General features: G+C 39.1%; 1 protein-coding gene across 5 annotated transcripts in view; it reads left to right on the top strand.

The window, feature by feature from the left end:
- Positions 1 to 19,294, top strand: part of LOC133616537 (3',5'-cyclic-AMP phosphodiesterase 4C-like) — a 220,554-nt gene that overhangs the window by 138,607 nt on the left and 62,653 nt on the right. Inside the window, exon 1 of one of the 5 annotated variants that reach the window (XM_061975935.2) lies at positions 14,345 to 15,307. The exons of the other annotated variants lie outside the window; for them this stretch is intronic. Within the exon in view, the coding sequence (XP_061831919.2) occupies positions 15,174 to 15,307 (134 nt within the window). The 5' untranslated portion in view covers positions 14,345 to 15,173. Of the gene's footprint in view, positions 1 to 14,344; positions 15,308 to 19,294 lie in introns of those variants that run through there. 5 annotated transcript variants of the gene reach the window in all.

A 19,294-nucleotide genomic window follows, 5' to 3' on the forward strand; every position in this document is an offset into this window, starting at 1 on the left:
GCGGTCGCAAGGGGGGGTGCTGGAGCCTATTCCAGCTGCACTCGGGCAGAAGGTGGTGTACACCCTGGACAAGTCGCCACCTCATCGCAGGGCCAACACAGATAGACAGAAAACATTCACACTCGGCTTCCTCCCACCTCCAAAAACATGCACCTGGGGATAGGTTGATTGGCAACACTAAATTGGCCCTAGTGTGTGATTATGAGTGGGAATGTTGTCTTGTCTATCTGTGTTGGCCCTGTGATGAGGTGGCGACTTGTCCAGGGTGTACCCCGCCTTCCGCCTGATTGTAGCTGAGATAGGCTCCAGCGCCCCCCGCCACCCCGAAGGGATTAAGCGGTCGAAAATGGATGGATGGATGGATTCACACTCACATTCACACACTAGGGCCAATAAGTCAACACATATTGTTTGTGGAACATCCACTGTTTTGTGCAGTGTTTCACATAGTAATTTTCGTGTGCATCTGTGCCATATTGTCCACTGCACTCCCAGCAGTCCTCGCCAGTACAACCCATTGCAAGAGTGATAAAAGGGGGAAACAATAATAAAGCAGACCCCCAAAATAAACCCTTCATGCCTGGAATAGTTCCTGGGCCCCGCCAGCCCGGCTGCTCATTACACGTGAATGCGACATGTGTTTCTTGTTTCTCATGTACACACGCACTTGAGCGGCACACCCTGTCTCAGTCAGCATTCCCCAAACCCATATTAATTGTTGCAGATGTGGTCTCCTTGCCAAAAAACGTTTGGGTTTAATGAGGTTGCGTAATCTGGGCCTCCTTTGGCTCTTTAATGTTGAGGTGAATTCTGAGATTGCATAAAGTTGGCATCCTTGTCATCTGGTTGCATGTGTGCATGGCTCACTTTCCTTTCCTTGGCATAGAGCGACATCTGCTGGTAAGTCAGTTCATCCTCTTATATAGTCTGCTCACTTTTTTTGTGCTAACGTTAAAAAAACACAACATCACTGACTGATGACATGGCTGCATTTGATCATCTCCCCTCAGTCTTTGTTGAGGAAATAATTAAAACAAAGTGTCAGCTGTGTAATTGGCTATGAAAACCACACATTTTCTGACACATAAAGATTGTTGCTCCATCACTGAAGGTTAATATTGACTCAGAGTGATTATTGGAAAGGAATGGAATGGATACTTGAGTATGACTGCAATTTTTTTTGCTATCATTCACAATGCTTATGCAAGACAAGAACACATGTCTTTCTGTGTTTTTTATGCATTCCAACTTGTAAATAAATGCGAGCAAATGTAATCTTACAATGGAGCCTTTAAGAGTCGCACTTTTCTGCCTGTAAAGTGCTTAAAAAACATCCAATCAGGGTTTTATACACATGCTGTAAGTATATATGTAATGTAGTAACAGACACATTCTTAATAACATGTAATATTTGCATGTTTTGCTCATTTTAAGCATACAGCAGCGCATTTATTTCAACAACCCATCACAACGTTCGCTTTTTCATTCCAACAAAACCACTGAGTACTACTTACTCCAGACTTCATGAGACCCAACAAACACAATAAAACAGCACTTACTGTACAACGTCTGCTCTCACTGGGATGCCGAATGTTAGGATGTATGAATATTCCCGTTTCGATAAAGAATGACTCAATCCTCGCGAAGAAAAAGCATCTTTTTTTTCAACAATACCAATATTTTACCTTTATTATCAACAATACAGTTGTTCAAATGCAACAATACATATGCCAAAGTTGACCAACGTGTCTCTCCTCATTCTTCTACTATTAGGGTGAGAGGTCTGATTTATAATTTAGTATAAACTTTCATGATCTCCGAGGCGAGAAAGCAGCTCACCTGTTGATGACGTCACTACAGCAGCATAAGGAAGTTAACTTTCAGTGACAAAGTGCCATTAAAAATAGGTCTTTATCGTTAGCGCTTATAACAATATCACTAATACTTGGTTGATATTCAGGTCACAAAATGTAAACGAAGGTTTCAGTTTAGTTCAGTTCAGTTCAGTTTCAGTTTTTCGAACATGCATACAATACAATGTAATTCATCACATATTTCCAGTTGTTTCATTACAGCACGCCCGAAAAGGAGTAGGAAGAAACTGAGCTTATTTAATCCTACTCCTTTGCATACCATAGCAATTTTATCCTATTTCCTTGTTCTCTGTAACATAACACTGAACAAATAAATAATATACCATATACCAGGGCTTTATGGGCGGAATAGAGTACCTTCCATTTACTTCATTATAAGCAGACTTTTATTTACATTTATTAATGAGTTAGAATGCATTAAAAAACATATGCGTTCTTGTCTCTCATAAAGATTGTGAATTATAGGCTAAATTCTAAAAAAAAGTGCAGTTCCCCTTTAAGTAATAACCACGTCCTCTGTAATGTTTTCTTTGCATAACAACAGTATTATTGCACATTTTGTATGTTTGTAACACTTTATTGGGATTTTAATATGAATGTTTGTGTCACTGGCTGCACAGTGGAGAAGAGGGTTATCACGTCCCACGACCAGGAGATCTGTGTTCGAATCTCTGTTGCAACATCTCTGCACATTCTTTGTGTGCTATCACCCCCAAAACCTGTGTCTTTAAGTAACTACAGACTGTCAAGCAATCTAAGGTGTATCTTGCCCAAAGCCAGTTGGGATAGGCTCCTGCTCACCTGTGACCCTAATGGGGACAAATGTTCTCGAAAAGTAATCCATGGACGGACGAGTTTAGGCCATGTGTCATAGCTCAGTTTCTCCACCAGGTGGCACAAAATATTTATTATAAAAACAAACAACATGAAGATGTATGGCTGTTATTGAGCAAACAGGTATATTTGGGAAAAAAAAACTACAACAACAACATGCTCACATATATCATAAAAATATGAAAAAAATACTTTAAAAAAAATGTAACTGCTGCTTAGTATATTAACATTTGTAAAGTTGCAAACTACTTTGATTTGACTATTATCCCAACAGATCAGAAGGTTATGTATTGGACCTTAAATGGCAGGATATGATTTATCATGGAAACACACTATATTAGGTAAAAGCCCTCCAAAAACATACAAATTAGGGTTGCACAATATAGACGACATAAGTAATACAAATTTGGCCAACGATCATTTTTAAGTGTACTACTGTCATATCATGATAATGCATGATGATGACACATTCTGGATGTGTCCCGCAACTTTTTTTCAATCGTCCTTGCTAGACGGCTAAAAGCGAACTAATTCTTGCCTCATATGGCAGTAAATAAAGGGAGTATCTGGAGGACAATGAATTGCTAAACATGCTATACTACACACTGTAGGAGGATACAAGAAGCCATGCTAACCGCTAAGCTCGAGCTCTTCAATGTAAACAGTGGTGAGGGAATTGATGCAAATATTGACAGTAACTATACAAATTATAGTATCAGTATATGGTCGAAGCTGCAGTGATTAGATCGTTATTATTATGATATCACAAAGGTTTTTTCTTGATTTTGTTTTTGTTATTGTTTACAAACTTATGAAATAAGTACTTAGACACAGTAGGACTTTAAAAATGATTTAAATCAGAGCCAATAGTAGTTTTTGCTTATGTTTAGTTATTTTGCACTATTGACTTTATTTTGCCCAAAATATTGTATGTAATAAAAGGAAATATTTAATTGTTTTTCTTACACCGCCATCGTGTGTTTTTGTCTGATTGTACATTTAATAATTCAATTATTCTACAATGGAAAGTAACCAGCTATTAACAATAAATTAGCAAGTAGAATAATAGTTTCAAAAAAATTATTAAAATAAATAATAAAAATATTAACAAAAATGAATCGCAAATGACGCAAAATGTTAAATCACTATATATCCATCCATCCATTTTCTACTGCTTATTCCCTTCTGGGTCGCGGGGGGGCGCTGGAGCCTATCTTAGCTACAATCGGGCGGAAGGCGGGGTCCACCCTGGACAAGTCGCCACCTCATCGCAGGGCCAACACAGATAGACAGACAACATTCACACTCACATTCACACACTAGGGCCAATTTAGTGTTGCCAATCAACTTATCCCCAGGTGCATGTCTTTGGAGGTGGGAGGAAGCCGGAGTACCCGGAGGGAACCCACGCAGTCACGGGGAGAACATGCAAACTCCACACAGGAAGATCCCGAGCCCGGGATTGAACCCAAGACTACTCAGGACCTTCGTATTGTGAGGCAGATGCACTCACTATATATCAGCAGCTAAATTAAGAACCTTTGTTACCTGTTTTGAAATGGTTCTAATATCAGTTATATGCCAAATAATATACCTGTATATATATATCATGATATATATTGTTATCGCAGGAGGCTGCAATATACAGTACAGGCCAAAAGTTTGGACACACCTTCTCATTCAATGCGTTTTCTTTATTTTCATGACTAATCACATTGTAGACTGTCATTGAAGGCATCAAAACTATGAACGAACACATGTGGAGTTACGTACTTAACAAAAAAAGGTGAAATAACTGAAAACATGTTTAATATTCTAGTATCTTAAAAATAGCCACCCTGTGCTCTGATTACTGCTTTGCACACTCTTGGCATTCTCTCGATGAGCTTCAAGAGGTAGTCACCTGAAGTGGTTTTCACTTCACAGGTGTCATAGTTTTGATGCCTTCAGTGACAATCTACAATGTAAATAGTCATAGAAATAAAGACAATGCATTGAAATGAGAAGGTGTGTCCAAACTTTTGGCCTGTACTGTATATCGAGATATCAATTTTAGGCCATATTGCCAATCACTAATACAACATACTTACGAGACAGAGTAAAACATGTGCAACATATTCATGTTGTTCTATAAACAATTTGCCATTAGACTATATTAGTTAAATTTGCTAGCAAATGCATCAACCTGAATTTTTCTTGTCTATAAGTCTACGCTCTACTAAAATGTAATGATATTAATTAAACAAAGACTGTGAATGTTGTCTGTCTATCTGTGTTGGCCCTGCGATGAGGTGGCGACTTGTCCAGGGTGTACCCCGCCTTCCGCCCGATTGTAGCTGAGATAGGCTCCAGCGCCCCCCGCGACCCCAAAGGGAATAAGCGGTAGGAAATGGATGGATGGATGGATGTTTTACACTTAATTTCACTTTTCCATTATTGTTATTTCGTCAATACAAAATAAAATCCGTCAATCGCCGTACACGTTCTCTCTCCCCAAAACGTGCGCTCACACATAAACCATACTCCGCCGTCACAGCTTATTCTCATTAGCAAAGTTCATGTTGTCATAGGAGCCAGTGGCCAGCTGGGCTGCAGAAGCCAGTTGGCGGGTGGATTCAGTTACACCGTGGCCTCACAAACACCTCATTCTCGGCCAGCGTCCACCCCAGCATCTGTTTTGAGGTCCAGCATGTTTCACAAGCACGTTGCACAAGGAGGGAAGTGGCCATGAGTGGGAGGAGTATGAGGTTTGTTATGGGTTAAGTTAACAAAAGAGCACAATTGGATGTTTTTGCTTGTGTATTCTAGAAAATTTTTTCCCAATCTTTTTTTGAGCCAAGGCACATATTTCACATTAGAAAAAATCTTGACGTATTCTGTTGTTTGCATGGCAACATTATTAGGGGTGTTTCAATACAACTTTTCCCACATCTGATACAATACTGATTTTGGACACTTGAGTATTGGTACGGTATCCGCACCAATCATACATACCGTATTTTTCGGACTATAAGTCGCAGTTTTTTTCATAGTTTGGCCGTGTGTGCGACTTATACTCAGGAGCGACTTATGTGTGAAATTATTAACACATTACCGTAAAATATCAAATAATATTATTTAGCTCATTCACGTAAGAGACTAGACGTATAAGATTTTATGGGATTTAGCGATTAGGAGAGACAGATTGTTTGGTAAACGTATAGCATGTTCTATATGTTATAGTTATTTGAATGACTCTTACCATAATATGTTAACGTAACTCACACTCACAAGGCACGTTCTCAGTTGGTTATTTATGCGTCATATAACGTACACTTATTCAGCCTGTTGTTCACTATTATTTATTTATTTTAAATTGCCTTTCAAATGTCTATTCTTGATGTTGGGTTTTATCAAATACATTTCCCAAAAAAATGCGACTTATATATGTTTTTTTCCTTCTTTATTATGCATTTTCGGCCGGTGCGACTTATACTCCGAAAAATACCGTACTTGTATTATTTTGTATTCTAGAATGTTAGAAAAGGCTTAATCGAGTGAAATGAATCAAACAGAGAACAATGGTAGGTATGTAGAATACTATTATTAACCGTCAAGCTGTCTTTAAGTTGAAGTGGAGTGGTCATGGCTGTTTGCTTCATTAGGTCAAGCTCATGATGCATTAAGCGGACTGATGCAGACACGTTTATTACTAGACACTTTCTAATATGCTTCTGCCTTGAAGACTTTGTAAGTAATATGCAACTATAGATATTTTATACTTGTTTACCCTGATAAATGTCTTAGACTGCAATATTGTTCAATTAAGGACACTTATTCTTATGTCTAGCTCAGGAGTGTCCAAACTTTTTTGACTAGGAGGCTGCATTGGGCTAAGAAAATTTGGTTGAGGGCCGAAAGCCGACCGCACGTAAAAGGTACTATGTACATATAGACTAATATAATGGATGCATAATTAATATAACTGAATATTAAGAGTATGTGAAAGTTCGACTTCTACCTTGTTTACTTCCATGATGAACTCCCTAAAGTTTTGTTATCAATCAGAAATATCAAGCAGCTAAAATGCGCCAAACATGGATAAGTGTGGAGAGTGTTTTGCAATTTTCCCATCATGCTTTGTAATGGATGTCATTTTCATTATTTTATGATGAATGGACGTTTTTTTTATAATATCCACACAGTTCAGTGACCATGTCTGTTGAAATTTTGTGTTGGCTGGATTTTTTATTTTTTTGGCACTGTGACTCGGGAACCTATGTCATGTATTAGTTTCACCTGGTAAATTCAATTGCTGGAATAAATGAACCTTTGTCCGATATTCAAATTATTTTACTTTCACCTGAATATTATACAGTAGCTTGTATCGGAGATTTTATATGCAAACTGATATAATCTGACACTTGTTTTTTTGTCTGATATCGGACTCATATCCAATATCATTCATTTTGTACTTTTTGCCACCTAGTAGAAGAGCATTTAAATGTTCTGCTTGTCACTACACGTTGTCATAGATTCGGGCTGCAGCTGTGATCAAGTATTCTATGGATTATTTTGTCGGATTATAACAAGTAATCAGATCAAACAGACTACATAGTCTCAAAGCATATTTTAGGGAAAATATTGTTGTGCTTTCCATAGCTTTATTCTTTTTCTTCTAAATAATGCACATCAACAACATTGAAATTTCACTTTTTAGCATGCGTTAATAATGATAAAATTAAAAACTGCTCCCTGTTCATCGCCACACAGATCACAGCACCCACACACCACCACTCTCATGTGCGCTCTATTGCAGCGGCTGTGTGGAAACTTTGTCCATATATTTAAAACTTTTATCAATTTATTTGTTATTTATCAATCGGCAGTCCGATATTATAGGACATCTCTAAATTAATTACATGCATTAAAGAGTAATTCCATTCGTAATTAAATAACTTTTTAGGTTGAGTAACAAGTAGCTATAATTAATTACTTTTTGAAAGTAATTTTCAGAAAACTGGTAGTAGCAGTAATGTGGTGTTGTGTTAAAACTAAAAACATGTTTTTTTTAAAGTATCGATATATATCGTATATCGCGATTCGGCCTGGGATATCAATTTTGATCCATATTGCCCAGCCCTATCTATATTCAACAACCAACAATCTTCAGAGAGACCCTTTAAATGTGTGTACATTCCATGTAGACCTATTTTAATGTCATGTGCTTCAAATCTATGAAATGTTTCACAACCTGCCTTCTTCTTTTGCTTCCGGCTTCATCCAACAGCATTCACCACAGTGAGTCAGGCCTCTAACACGTGTGCTCGGTTTTGACGTAAGCGCTTACCGAGGCGTCAAACTACCACAAATTTCAGTCAATTAGTCTGGAGGCAGTGCTTTGATTTGTACTACGTTATCTCTGGTCAGGTCTTTAGCATCATTGTGACAAATAACGCATGGAGAGTAAAAAGGCTCAGTAAAACTAAATGGTGGAGTCTGTTTTTGTTGAAAACTGTATAACTGTGAGCCGAGCCAGCCCTAATTGCAAAGTGATGTAAGAGCACTAATTCTGTTCGTATGAGTCAGCTTTAGCTGCTCCTTCCTGTTTGTCTTGTTGACACAGAGAATACCCATTAGTCCATGTTGTGTGCTCAGCAGGGACGTGGGGACGGCCGAGGTCATGACTTTGACCCTTAAAACCAAAATTGAACATTCAGTCTTAAAAATGTCAAGTGTGTAAACGGTTGCTGGTGCATTTTAACTCCACAATGCTTCCACAATTTGTCAAGTCTCAGGCTTAAAACGGGGATTGCCTTTTTGGGGTTAAGAGTAGCTTGTTTGACCAAAAGTCAGGGTCTCCTTCTTGAAGGTTTGTGTGACAAAACACTAAAAATGGGGGAATTGTAACTTGTAGCAGGTCAGAAAAGGGTCAAGGGTGGTATTTCATCTGAACAAGGAGTTGAAACGTTACATGTAATGTGGATGGTTAATAATCCTATTCAGGTTTTTTTGATATTCATACACGATTGAACCTTCAGATTCTTTTACTGTCTGATTTTGCTAAAATAGAGTACAAAAGAGCTTTATTTGAGCATAAAAGGACTGTCTTCAACTAAAAGTTTTAATAGTTGAGTCTGATTTTATTAGATTTTGCCCATAGTCGACAATCCTTCAATCTATGGCGTTTTAGTTTTTTTAAAGATCTGATTTGCGAAAATTTTTCCACCTAAAAAAAAAGGCTAAATCATATTTTGTGAGGTTCTTGGCTCTGATACGGACACTTGTAAATGTGTTAGCATATTAGCCAATGCTAACGATGCTAGCTTGATTACATTACCATAGCACATACAAATATTAATGAAGTTAAAGTTAAAGTACCAATGATTGTCACACACACACACTAGGTGTGGTGAAATTTGTCCTCTGCATTTGACCCATCCCCTTGTTGTCATGTCTGTGATCATGTTTTGTTTAGTTATGTTTTGCTTGGTTTTTGGACACTTTTTAGTTCCTGGTTTCACCCCTTGCTTTGTCACCATAGCACCCATTAGTTTTCACCTGTCCTCGTCACGCACCTGTCTCACGCTTTGCACTCGCACACCTATCACTAATCATGTCACTGCTATTTAAGCCTGTCTGTTTCTGTTGTTCGTCCTGGTGACATTATCCTTTCTAACTCTGTTTACCTCTGTCATTATCATGCCCTGCTTATTCCATAGTGTTTGCTTCATGCCATGCCACGTAAGTTTTTGTTTTGCTCTTGTCACAGTAAGTGTTTATTAGTTTCACGTCTATAGTTTTGCCTTTGTCGTAGTTTTTGTTTTCTTAGCCAAGTTTTTTCTCCGCCATTGGCGCGCCTTTTGTTTGCTTCTTTTTTTGTAGATTGTTAGTGTTTAAATAAACATGTACTTACATTCACGCCTTGCCCGCGCCAACTTTCCTTTGCACCATGGGAAAACAAACCACGCCAAAGTCCACATTCTGACACTTATTCACCCCCTGGGAGGTGAGAAGCAGCGGTGGCCACGCCCGGGAATCATTTTTGGTGATTTAACCCCCAATTCCAACCCTTGATGCTGAGTGCCAAGCAGGGAGGTAATGGGTCCCATTTTTATAGTCTTTGGTATGACTCGGCCGGGGTTTGAACTCACAACCTACCAATCTCAGGGCGGACACTCTAACCACTAGGCCACTGAGTAGGTTTTAATTAAAACACTACTATCAAACATGCGACAGTTTAGTAGCGGTAATATGAATCGTTTTAATTATATTAAGAAACTTCCAAATGTTGCTCGCAGTGATGAATGAAGAAACCCTACACGTAAAAATGCTATGGACGACTAGAAGACGTAACAGCACTTGTACCTCCGCTTCAAAGCGCTAAACAGAAGGAAATACTCTTGACGTTCAACTCGCGGCACCTGCAGTGAGCGAACTTGTCCAAAAGGTGGCGCCATAGCACAATGACACACCTTTTCAGTCTCTGTGGGTATTTTCTGAAAACTATTTGTTGAATACAAAATGTTATGACCGTTGGCGAAGAAAAATCCATCCTTTAGCTGCACCATTTTATAAGCCCCAGGTTTTAAAGCGTAGGAAAAACGTAGCGGCTTATAGTCTGGAAAATACGTTAGTAAAATACTATTGTGTGCAAACAAATAGATTTTATATAATAGGAGATGTGGGAGGCCAAAACACAGCCAGCTGTTTACGTGACGCAATCGAGCTATCCCCCCAACACACCTGCTGCTCTCTTACGTGCTTCCTTCCACGTAAGAGGGAGGGGAGTTTAATATCAGGCGTTACGACTGCGAGGTTTATAGTCAAATCAGACTCCTCTGATTCGAATCATTGAATCTTAGACTAATTTAAAATGTTGCTGCTTGATTCTGGGAAAAATGTGAATCTGGATTTTCTTTGCTTAGAATTGACATCATGATTCTCTAGGACTATTTCTTTCACACACACAGACCATGTGCTTACGTTTAAAAGAAACGCAATGGCAATATTAACATATACAGGGCCGACCCTCCCTCGTGGCAAAACTGACCCCCATTTTGAGTGTACAAGCGCATTTAAAATGTCAATTAATTTAAAGACACAGCGCTTCATATGAAATTTTACCGGAATTATATTCCGAGCCTTCTCCTGCTCTGTCATTGCCAATAATTTCAGTGGGACCCATTACCTCCCTGCTTGGCACTCCGCATCAAGGGTTGGAATTGGGGGTTAAATCACCAAAAATGATTCCCGGGCGTGGCCACCGCTGCTGCTCACTGCTCCCCTCACCTCCCAGGGGGTGATCAAGTGTGATGGGTCAAATGCAGAGGATAATTTCGCCACACCTAGTGTGTGTGTGACAATCATTGGTAAAAGGAAAGGAATTCAATGGAACATTTCCCCAAACATTCTTACTGTCCCCCGTGGTGCACAGTCTTAGTGCTGGGTTAGTAATCCAAAATAGTGCAACTTAATGTTTTCATGTCATTACATTTGTTATTTAGCACTAAAAACTAATGATTGAATAAGCGGTAGAAAATGGATGGATGGATGAACAATTTATTTCCCATATATTTGTTTAGTACAAAACAGGCATCAAATTACATTCTTGTTAGATTAAAAAAATAATAACAGATTTTGACAGGTCTACATGAGAAAATGTCCATGTTAACAGTAATCATAGTTTGATGCCAGGGGTTTCCAGTATCAGAAATACGTAAATGGTTGTTTATAGGTTGTCTTTTTGGATGTTTGATGGTTCCTCCTCTCCTAACCCATTTTCCTCCGTGATATGCCCACCAACACGTCTGACTGGGCCCCTTTGCCCTATGTCTCAAAAGACAAATATTTGTCTATGATGGCGACAGCAGCAAGTCGGTTGATGACATACCAGGTCCAACGAGTCCATCGATATAGAAACTTGTGATTGGATCGTTTAAATGCATTAAAATGACGGAATGAGCATTTGAACACACGTGCGTAGCGTTAAAAAGAAGGTACAATATTATGTTCAGAAAAGTGTCCAGGTGACATTTCTTTCTATGCCCCACTGGCAAGTCACACGACAGTTGTTGGCAGTGTATCTTGTATGCTAATGAGCTGGCATCAAGTTACCATGTGTTTAAAATTCAGAACCACTGTGATGTGTCTCATGGTTATGGTTTGAATTCATTTGAACATGCATTCTGTTACAATGTGGTACATCACATATTTCCAGTTTCTTCCTACTCCGAAACGGAGTAGGAAGAAATAGTTTATTTGATCCTACCCAACTTTCTGTTTCGTAGCCATTTCTAACACATTTGCTTATCCTGTGCTCAATATGTAACACATACAAATTAAATACATAATGCATTATTTGAACTTTACTGAGATTCAAGGACTATCATTTTCTGTCAAACCATTTCTTTAATTTATTCATTGTTTTTCTGTAATTTTTTTATGTTACCTTTTGTGTGTTCTCTCCTGAACAAAATGCATTCATATCATCTAAAAATACTGTATTTTCCAGACTGTAGAGAGCACCGTTATTTAAGCCCCACACACCACATTTTAGAAGAAATAAATATGTTTACATATATTAGCAGCAGATATATACCAATACGAAAGATTTTGTAAATGTTTATTTTAGAGATGTCCGATAATGGCTTTTTTGCTGATATCCGATGTTCCGATATTGTCCAACTCTTAATTACAGATTCCGATATCAATCAATACCGATATATACAGTCGTGGAATTAAGACATTATTATGCCTAATTTTGTTGTGATGCCCCGCTGGATGCATTAAACAATAACAAGGTTTTCCAAAATAAATCAACTCGAGTTTTGGAAAAAAATGCCAACCTGGCACTCCATCCATCCATTTTCTACCGCTTATTCCCTTTGGGGTCGGGGGGGCGCTGGAGCCTATCTCAGCTACAATCGGGCGGAAGGCGGGGTACACCCTGGACAAGTCGCCAACTCATCGCAGGGCCAACACAGATAGACAGACAACATTCACACTCACATTCACACACTAGGGCCAATTTAGTGTTGCCAATCAACCTATCCCCAGGTGCATGTCTTTGGAGGTGGGAGGAGGCCGGAGTACCCGGAGGGAACCCACGCAGTCACGGGGAGAACATGCAAACTCCACACAGAAAGATCCCGAGCCCGGGATTGAACCCAAGACTACTCAGGACCTTCGTATTGTGAGGCAGATGCACTAACCCCTCTTCCACCGTGCTTCCCCCAACATGGCACTGCCATATTTATTATTGAAGTCACAAAGTGCATTCTTTTTTTAACATGCCTCAAATGAGGAGGTTGAGGTGGGCGGGGTTGAGGTGGAGGTAGCGGGGGGGGGGGGGGGGGGGTGGAGGGTCATATTGTAGTAGTAATATTTATTTTATGTTTACATTGAAGACATTGTTTTTTATAACTGTGCTTAGAGGCCTACTGAAATTTTTTTTTTTTATTTAAACGGGGATAGCAGATCCATTCTATGTGTCATACTTGATCATTTCGCGATATTGCCATATTTTTGCTGAAAGGATTTAGTATAGAACAACGACGATAAAGTTCGCAACTTTTGGTCGCTGATAAAATAGAAGCCTTGCCTGTACCGAAAGTAGCGTGACGTCACAAGTTGAAAGTCTCCTCACATTTCCCATTGTTTACACCAGCAGCGAGAGCGATTGGGACCGAGAAAGCGACGATTACCCCATTAATTTGAGCCAGGATGAAAGATTCGTGGATGAGGAACGTGAGAGTGAAGTATTAGAGTGCAGTGCAGGACGCATCTTTTTTCGCTCTGACCGTAACTTAGGTACAAGGGCTCATTGGATTCCACACTCTCTCCTTTTTCTATTGTGGATCACGGATTTGTATTTCAAACCACCTCGGATACTATATCCTCTTGAAAATGAGAGTCGAGAACGCGAAATGGACAATCACAGTGACTTTTATCTCCACGACAATACATCGGTGAAGCACTTTAGCTACGGAGCTAACGTGATAGCATCGGGCTTAACTGCAGATAGAAACAAAAGAAATAAACCCCTGACTGGAAGGATAGACAGAAAATCAACAATACTATTAAACCATGGACCTGTATCTACACGGTTAATGCTTTCCAGCCTGGCGAAGCTTAACAATGCTGTTGCTAACGACGCCATTGAATCTAACTTAGCTACAAACCTTGACAGAGCTATGATAAAAACATTAGCTCTCCACCTGCGCCAACCCTCATCTGCTCATCAACACCGAAGCTCACCTGCGTTCCAGCGATCGACGAAGAACTTCACCCGATCATCGATGCGGTCAGCGGCTAGCGTCGGATAGCGCGTCTGCTATCCAAGTCAAAGTCCTCCTGGTTGTGTTGCTGTAGCCAGACTCTAACACACCGATCGCATCTACAGCTTTCTTCTTTGCAGTCTCCATTGTTCATTAAACAAATTGCAAAAGATTCACCAACACAGCTGTCCAGAATTCTGTGGAATTTTGCGATGAAAACTGAGCTTTTTGTATTGGATACAATGGCGTGCCAATACTTCCGTTTCAACCATCGACGTCACGCGCATACGTCATCATACCTAGACGTTTTCAAACGGAAGTTTCGGAGGAAATTTAAAATTGCACTTTATAAGTTAACCCGGCCGTATTGACATGTGTTGCAATGTTAAGATTTCATCATTGATATATAAACTATCAGACTGCGTGGTCGGTAGTAGTGGGTTTCAGTAGGCCTTTAGGGCCCTTGTACAACATCCCTAATTAAACGTTTTTTTGCAGAGGGGCAGGCAGTGTATAAATATGTCCTCAGGCATTTTACTGAAATATAACTTTTGAATCCGAAACTTTACCAGTCTAGTCCTTGACATACGTGCATATTTATCTGCACGACACTGCATGTTTCTTACTCAAAAGTACTGACACACGTGATGCAGCTACAACAACTAGATTGCCCAACTACAGGCCCTCCCGTCCCTGCCGCTTTTGCACACACACGCACACACACACACATTCTGTACATACACACGCACGTAGTTCATGTGTTTTTTTAAAGGCACACTCTGACCATGTGCCTGGGGAAGGAGGAGACAAGCAGAAAGAGCCATAGAGGGGCAGAGTGAGGGAGGAGTGTATCCTCAGAGAGTTCCGCTCAGTTTGGATTTGAAAACAAACCGCCTCGGTCTCCGCCGTCACGTTTGTGTCCAGCTTTTCACAACCGCATGAAGCAGTAAGGAAATGGCTCCTTAAAAGCCAGCGCCAACTTGGCTTTGGGCGCGCTTCGGACGAGCGGCATGCAGCCGAAACACAGCGAGGAGGGCTTTCCTCCATCTGTCCGTGCGTCAAAGGAAACCCGGTGCGGCGTGAGGGGAAAGGAGAGCGCGCACAAGAGTCGAGGAGTAGTGGAGTGTCCGGGGGAGGAGGAGGAAGGGGACGATTAGGGGAGAACAACCAGAAAGAAGAAAGGACGGACCCCACCACGACTGCAAACATGAGTTTGCCGACTAACTGTGTGTATCTGGCCCCCTCGTTCCAGGACCGCTACTTCAAAATGCGCAACGGGAATATCTGCGGGTCACCGTGCGCCGTCAATCGACCCATCGATATTGTGCAGAAACGAAGACGGTAGGCCAGATGTGGAGTCAATGCATTGCACTAAATTTTCTTATTATACTTAGCCCCTCTATTCCTTATAAATCACTCAATGTTTGTGATTTTAGATGTGAGTGTTCACTTCAGTCAATAGTTAGGGCAATTTCTTCTACTTTTAGTGTATTTCCGTATGTTTACAATGAGATCCGAAGTGTCAAATTTAGAGTGCAGCAATTTTCATCTTAGTAAATACACTGTAAATATGCAAGAGGAAATGACTGCTTTTGGTTGTTATCAGTATTTATTTACTTTCACACTAAACCATTTTCAGAAGCACAAGTGACTTAAAGAAAATAAAAAAATAAAAAATATATGTGTATACACATATATACACACATACACACACATTTGTGTATATATATATATATATATATATATATATATATATATATATATATATATATATACACGTTAGGTCAGGAAAAAACACAGATGCTATTTTCATCCCTACAAGCCTGTTTCACAGGTTTCCCTGCTCTGTCCTGCGAAACAGGCTTGTATGGATGAAATTGTCTCTGTGTTTTTCCTGACCTAACATATATTCCGCTCCATCCCGGTATTGAGCACTGTATAACGGATAAACCACAGAAACCTTGAATATATATATATATATATATATATATATATATATATATATATATATATATATATATATATATATATATATATATATATATATATATATATATGTGTATATATGTGTATATATATATGTGTGTGTATATATATATATATATATATATATATATATATATATATATACATACATATATATATATATATATATATATATATATATATATATATATATATATATATATATATATATAAAAACTAAATAATATTGATTGAAGCATGTCATTTCTCATTTCAAAAGAAGTTAAATTTATATTTCTGCTGTGTATTAGGCTTGCTGAAAAAATGTGATTTACATTCGAATGGCGATTGTCATTTATTCTTATTCAAAGTCTGCTTTTAATACTGGACAAAACTTCTCATAATACCATATTCTCTTTCATTTTGCCTATGTTATGTTGATTTGCACTTGTACAGTTTGCTTGTTTTGTTACTATACTGTATGTACTTTTATGACACTTTATTTTGATTACGTGTAAGTGTATTTGAGCAGATTTTTAAAAGCTCTATATAAAATAACTAATTAAGTAAAGAATTAATACAAGAATAATTAAGCAATTCATCATTTAAAAAAATCGATTGAAAATACGTTTTTCAGGCCATCTGCATCTTATTTGCTGCGCGTACACTGTACGTCGTACGTCAGCAGCCAAGAGGAGCGTTTGTAATCTGTAACCTGTTATGAAAAGGTTGTGTTGTCATTTTTATACCAAAAAACAAATTGTGTGAATCTGTTTGAATCGAAAATCGTTTCTGAATCGAATCATAACCCCAAGAATCGGAATCAAATCAAATCCTTGTAAGATTCACACCCCCATACTGTGTATAGATATATATAGGGGACGGCGTGGCGCCGTGGGGGAGTGGCCGTGCGCAACCCGAGGGTCCCTGGTTCAATCCCCACCTCGTACCAACCTCGTCATGTCCGTTGTGTCCTGAGCAAGACACTTCACCCTTGCTCCTGATGGCTGCTGGTTAGCGCCTTGCATGGCAGCTCCCGCCATCAGTGTGTGAATGTGTGTGTGAATGGGTAAATGTGGAAGTAGTGTCAAAGCGCTTTGAGTACCTTGAAGGTAGAAAAGCGCTATACAAGTACAACCCATTTATCATTTATCATTTATATATATATATATATATATATATATATATATATATATATATATATATATATATATATATATATACCGTATATAGATGTATTTTTGAATCAAATTAGCTGGAATGTTATTGCAGCATTGATCATTTCATGGCATGTATCAGACAGGCTAAAAATAAGCAGTGTGATTAGTGTGTAACTCCGGCTGAATGACTTACTGAGTGACTTATTGGCTAGTTTGTGAAACTGTTATTAGAACAAAATACGTGAAGCCTCTCAGTCCACCGCACACATCCGTCGTACTCTCTATCACTCACTTAATGTGCTGGTTTTGTTAGCCGGATATATTAGGAGGGAGTTTTTGCAGAAAGGTTTGCTATTATGTTGTGATTAAGTTAACCCTTGTGCACTCTTTCAGCCCCATTGACTAGCATTATAACTACTATTTTTTTAACGGACTGTAATCCTGGTATATTATTATACTTTTTTGATAAAAACTGAATGAATCGTATTCTTGCCAATTGAAAAACAGGAACATTATGCTCTGGTGTAATTGCACCCCCTAAACACATGGTGCCAGAAAACCATGAGCATAATTCCCAGAGCTTTGATGCGCGTAAATGTGTTGAACTGCCATTAAACCGCTGAAAAGCAATTAAAATTATCTATATTTTACTACTTGTATAAAAATCTATGTTTTATGAATTATTTATTATTTATTTCTGACTAAAAGGTGACTAAACATAAAAAAACGTAAGAAATAATGAAACTTCATATCAATAGATAGATCTGAATGTGTTAAAATTCTTCTACCATTTACTTCTACCATTTAAGGTTTAAAAAAAAGGGTAATGTTAAAACTTTTAAGAGCGGATCTCTTTTAGATCTTAAAAGTAAATGTGCATAGTCAATCTTAAGGTTGCACAAGGGTTATACTTGGGTTTTTTTGCATCCACACACAACAGTTCTTAATTAGGTCAAAAATATGCACTTAATTCAGTACAGGTTTGCATATACAGTTTTCCTAGGATTTCAATTTAGCCAGGGGGGATTTTTGCAATAGACACTTGGGTTTCGCATAAGTTAAAGGTTAAAGTACCAATGATTGCCACACACACACACACACACACACTAGGTGTGCCGAAATTATTCTCTGTATTTGACCAATCACCCTTGATCACCCCCTGGGAGGTGAGGGGAGCAGTGGGCAGCAGCGTCCAGGAATCATTTTTGGTGATTTAACCCCCAATTCCAACCCTTGATGCTGAGTGCCAAGCAGGGAGGTAATGGGTCCCATTTTTATAGTCTTTGGTATGACTCGGCCGGGGTTTGAACTCACAACCTACCAATCTCAGGGCGGACACTCTAACCACTAGGCCATTGAGTAGGTTATTAATTCTAGTAGGGCTATTGATTCTGAAATGTGTATGAAATATTGGTTTTCAAAATAATAATAATATTGAGGGGCCCCCACGGTTCATAGTTTCCTGGAAATGCGGCCCCTAGAACGATTTAGTTGAATAGCCCTTGTATACAAATAGAGGCTTGGCAGTATTTAGTCGTGTTAAAGTAGGGAATGGATTCATGTGGCCCCATTCTCACTTGAGAGGAAAAGGGGACAGGGTTAATCATTTTGCAATGCAGTCTGCTGAAAATTATGGAAATTGCCACTCTATATAGCAACTGACACTGTGGTCAAAGTTGGAATTGCCATAAAACAGATTTTAAGATATTAAATTTCAACAGGCCCTGCGATGAGGTGGCGACTTGTCCAGGGTGTACCCCGCCTTCCGCCCGATTGTAGCTGAGATAGGCTCCAGCGCCCCCCGCGACCCCAAAAGGGAATAAGCGGTAGAAAATGGATGGGATGGCACTCTAATGCCGTCCGGCGGCTGATGTGGGTAGTGCCACCACCCGATTTGTCACGTTTCAGGTAAACTGCGACGAATAGGGCCATATGAATCCCATTACTACTGTACATATGCTGTGCTGTGTTATCAATAATGTTTTGCCATAGGATTCGGTAGAGGTTTATTTTGAAAGGGTGCTATTTCTTACTATTCATGTTTTCCACCAGAAAGAAGTATGACAATATTTTTAACAATTAGCCTTTTTTGGAGCGTGGGTTTGGGCTGGTCCACTGTAAAACGCCTTCACTGAGGCAGGGCTAATGACCACTGAGTCAACCACATTTACTGGCCTGATGGCTAAACCACATGTGTGTAATA

This window comes from Nerophis lumbriciformis, linkage group LG14 (assembly GCF_033978685.3).
Source record: "Nerophis lumbriciformis linkage group LG14, RoL_Nlum_v2.1, whole genome shotgun sequence".
NCBI lineage: Eukaryota > Metazoa > Chordata > Actinopteri > Syngnathiformes > Syngnathidae > Nerophis > Nerophis lumbriciformis.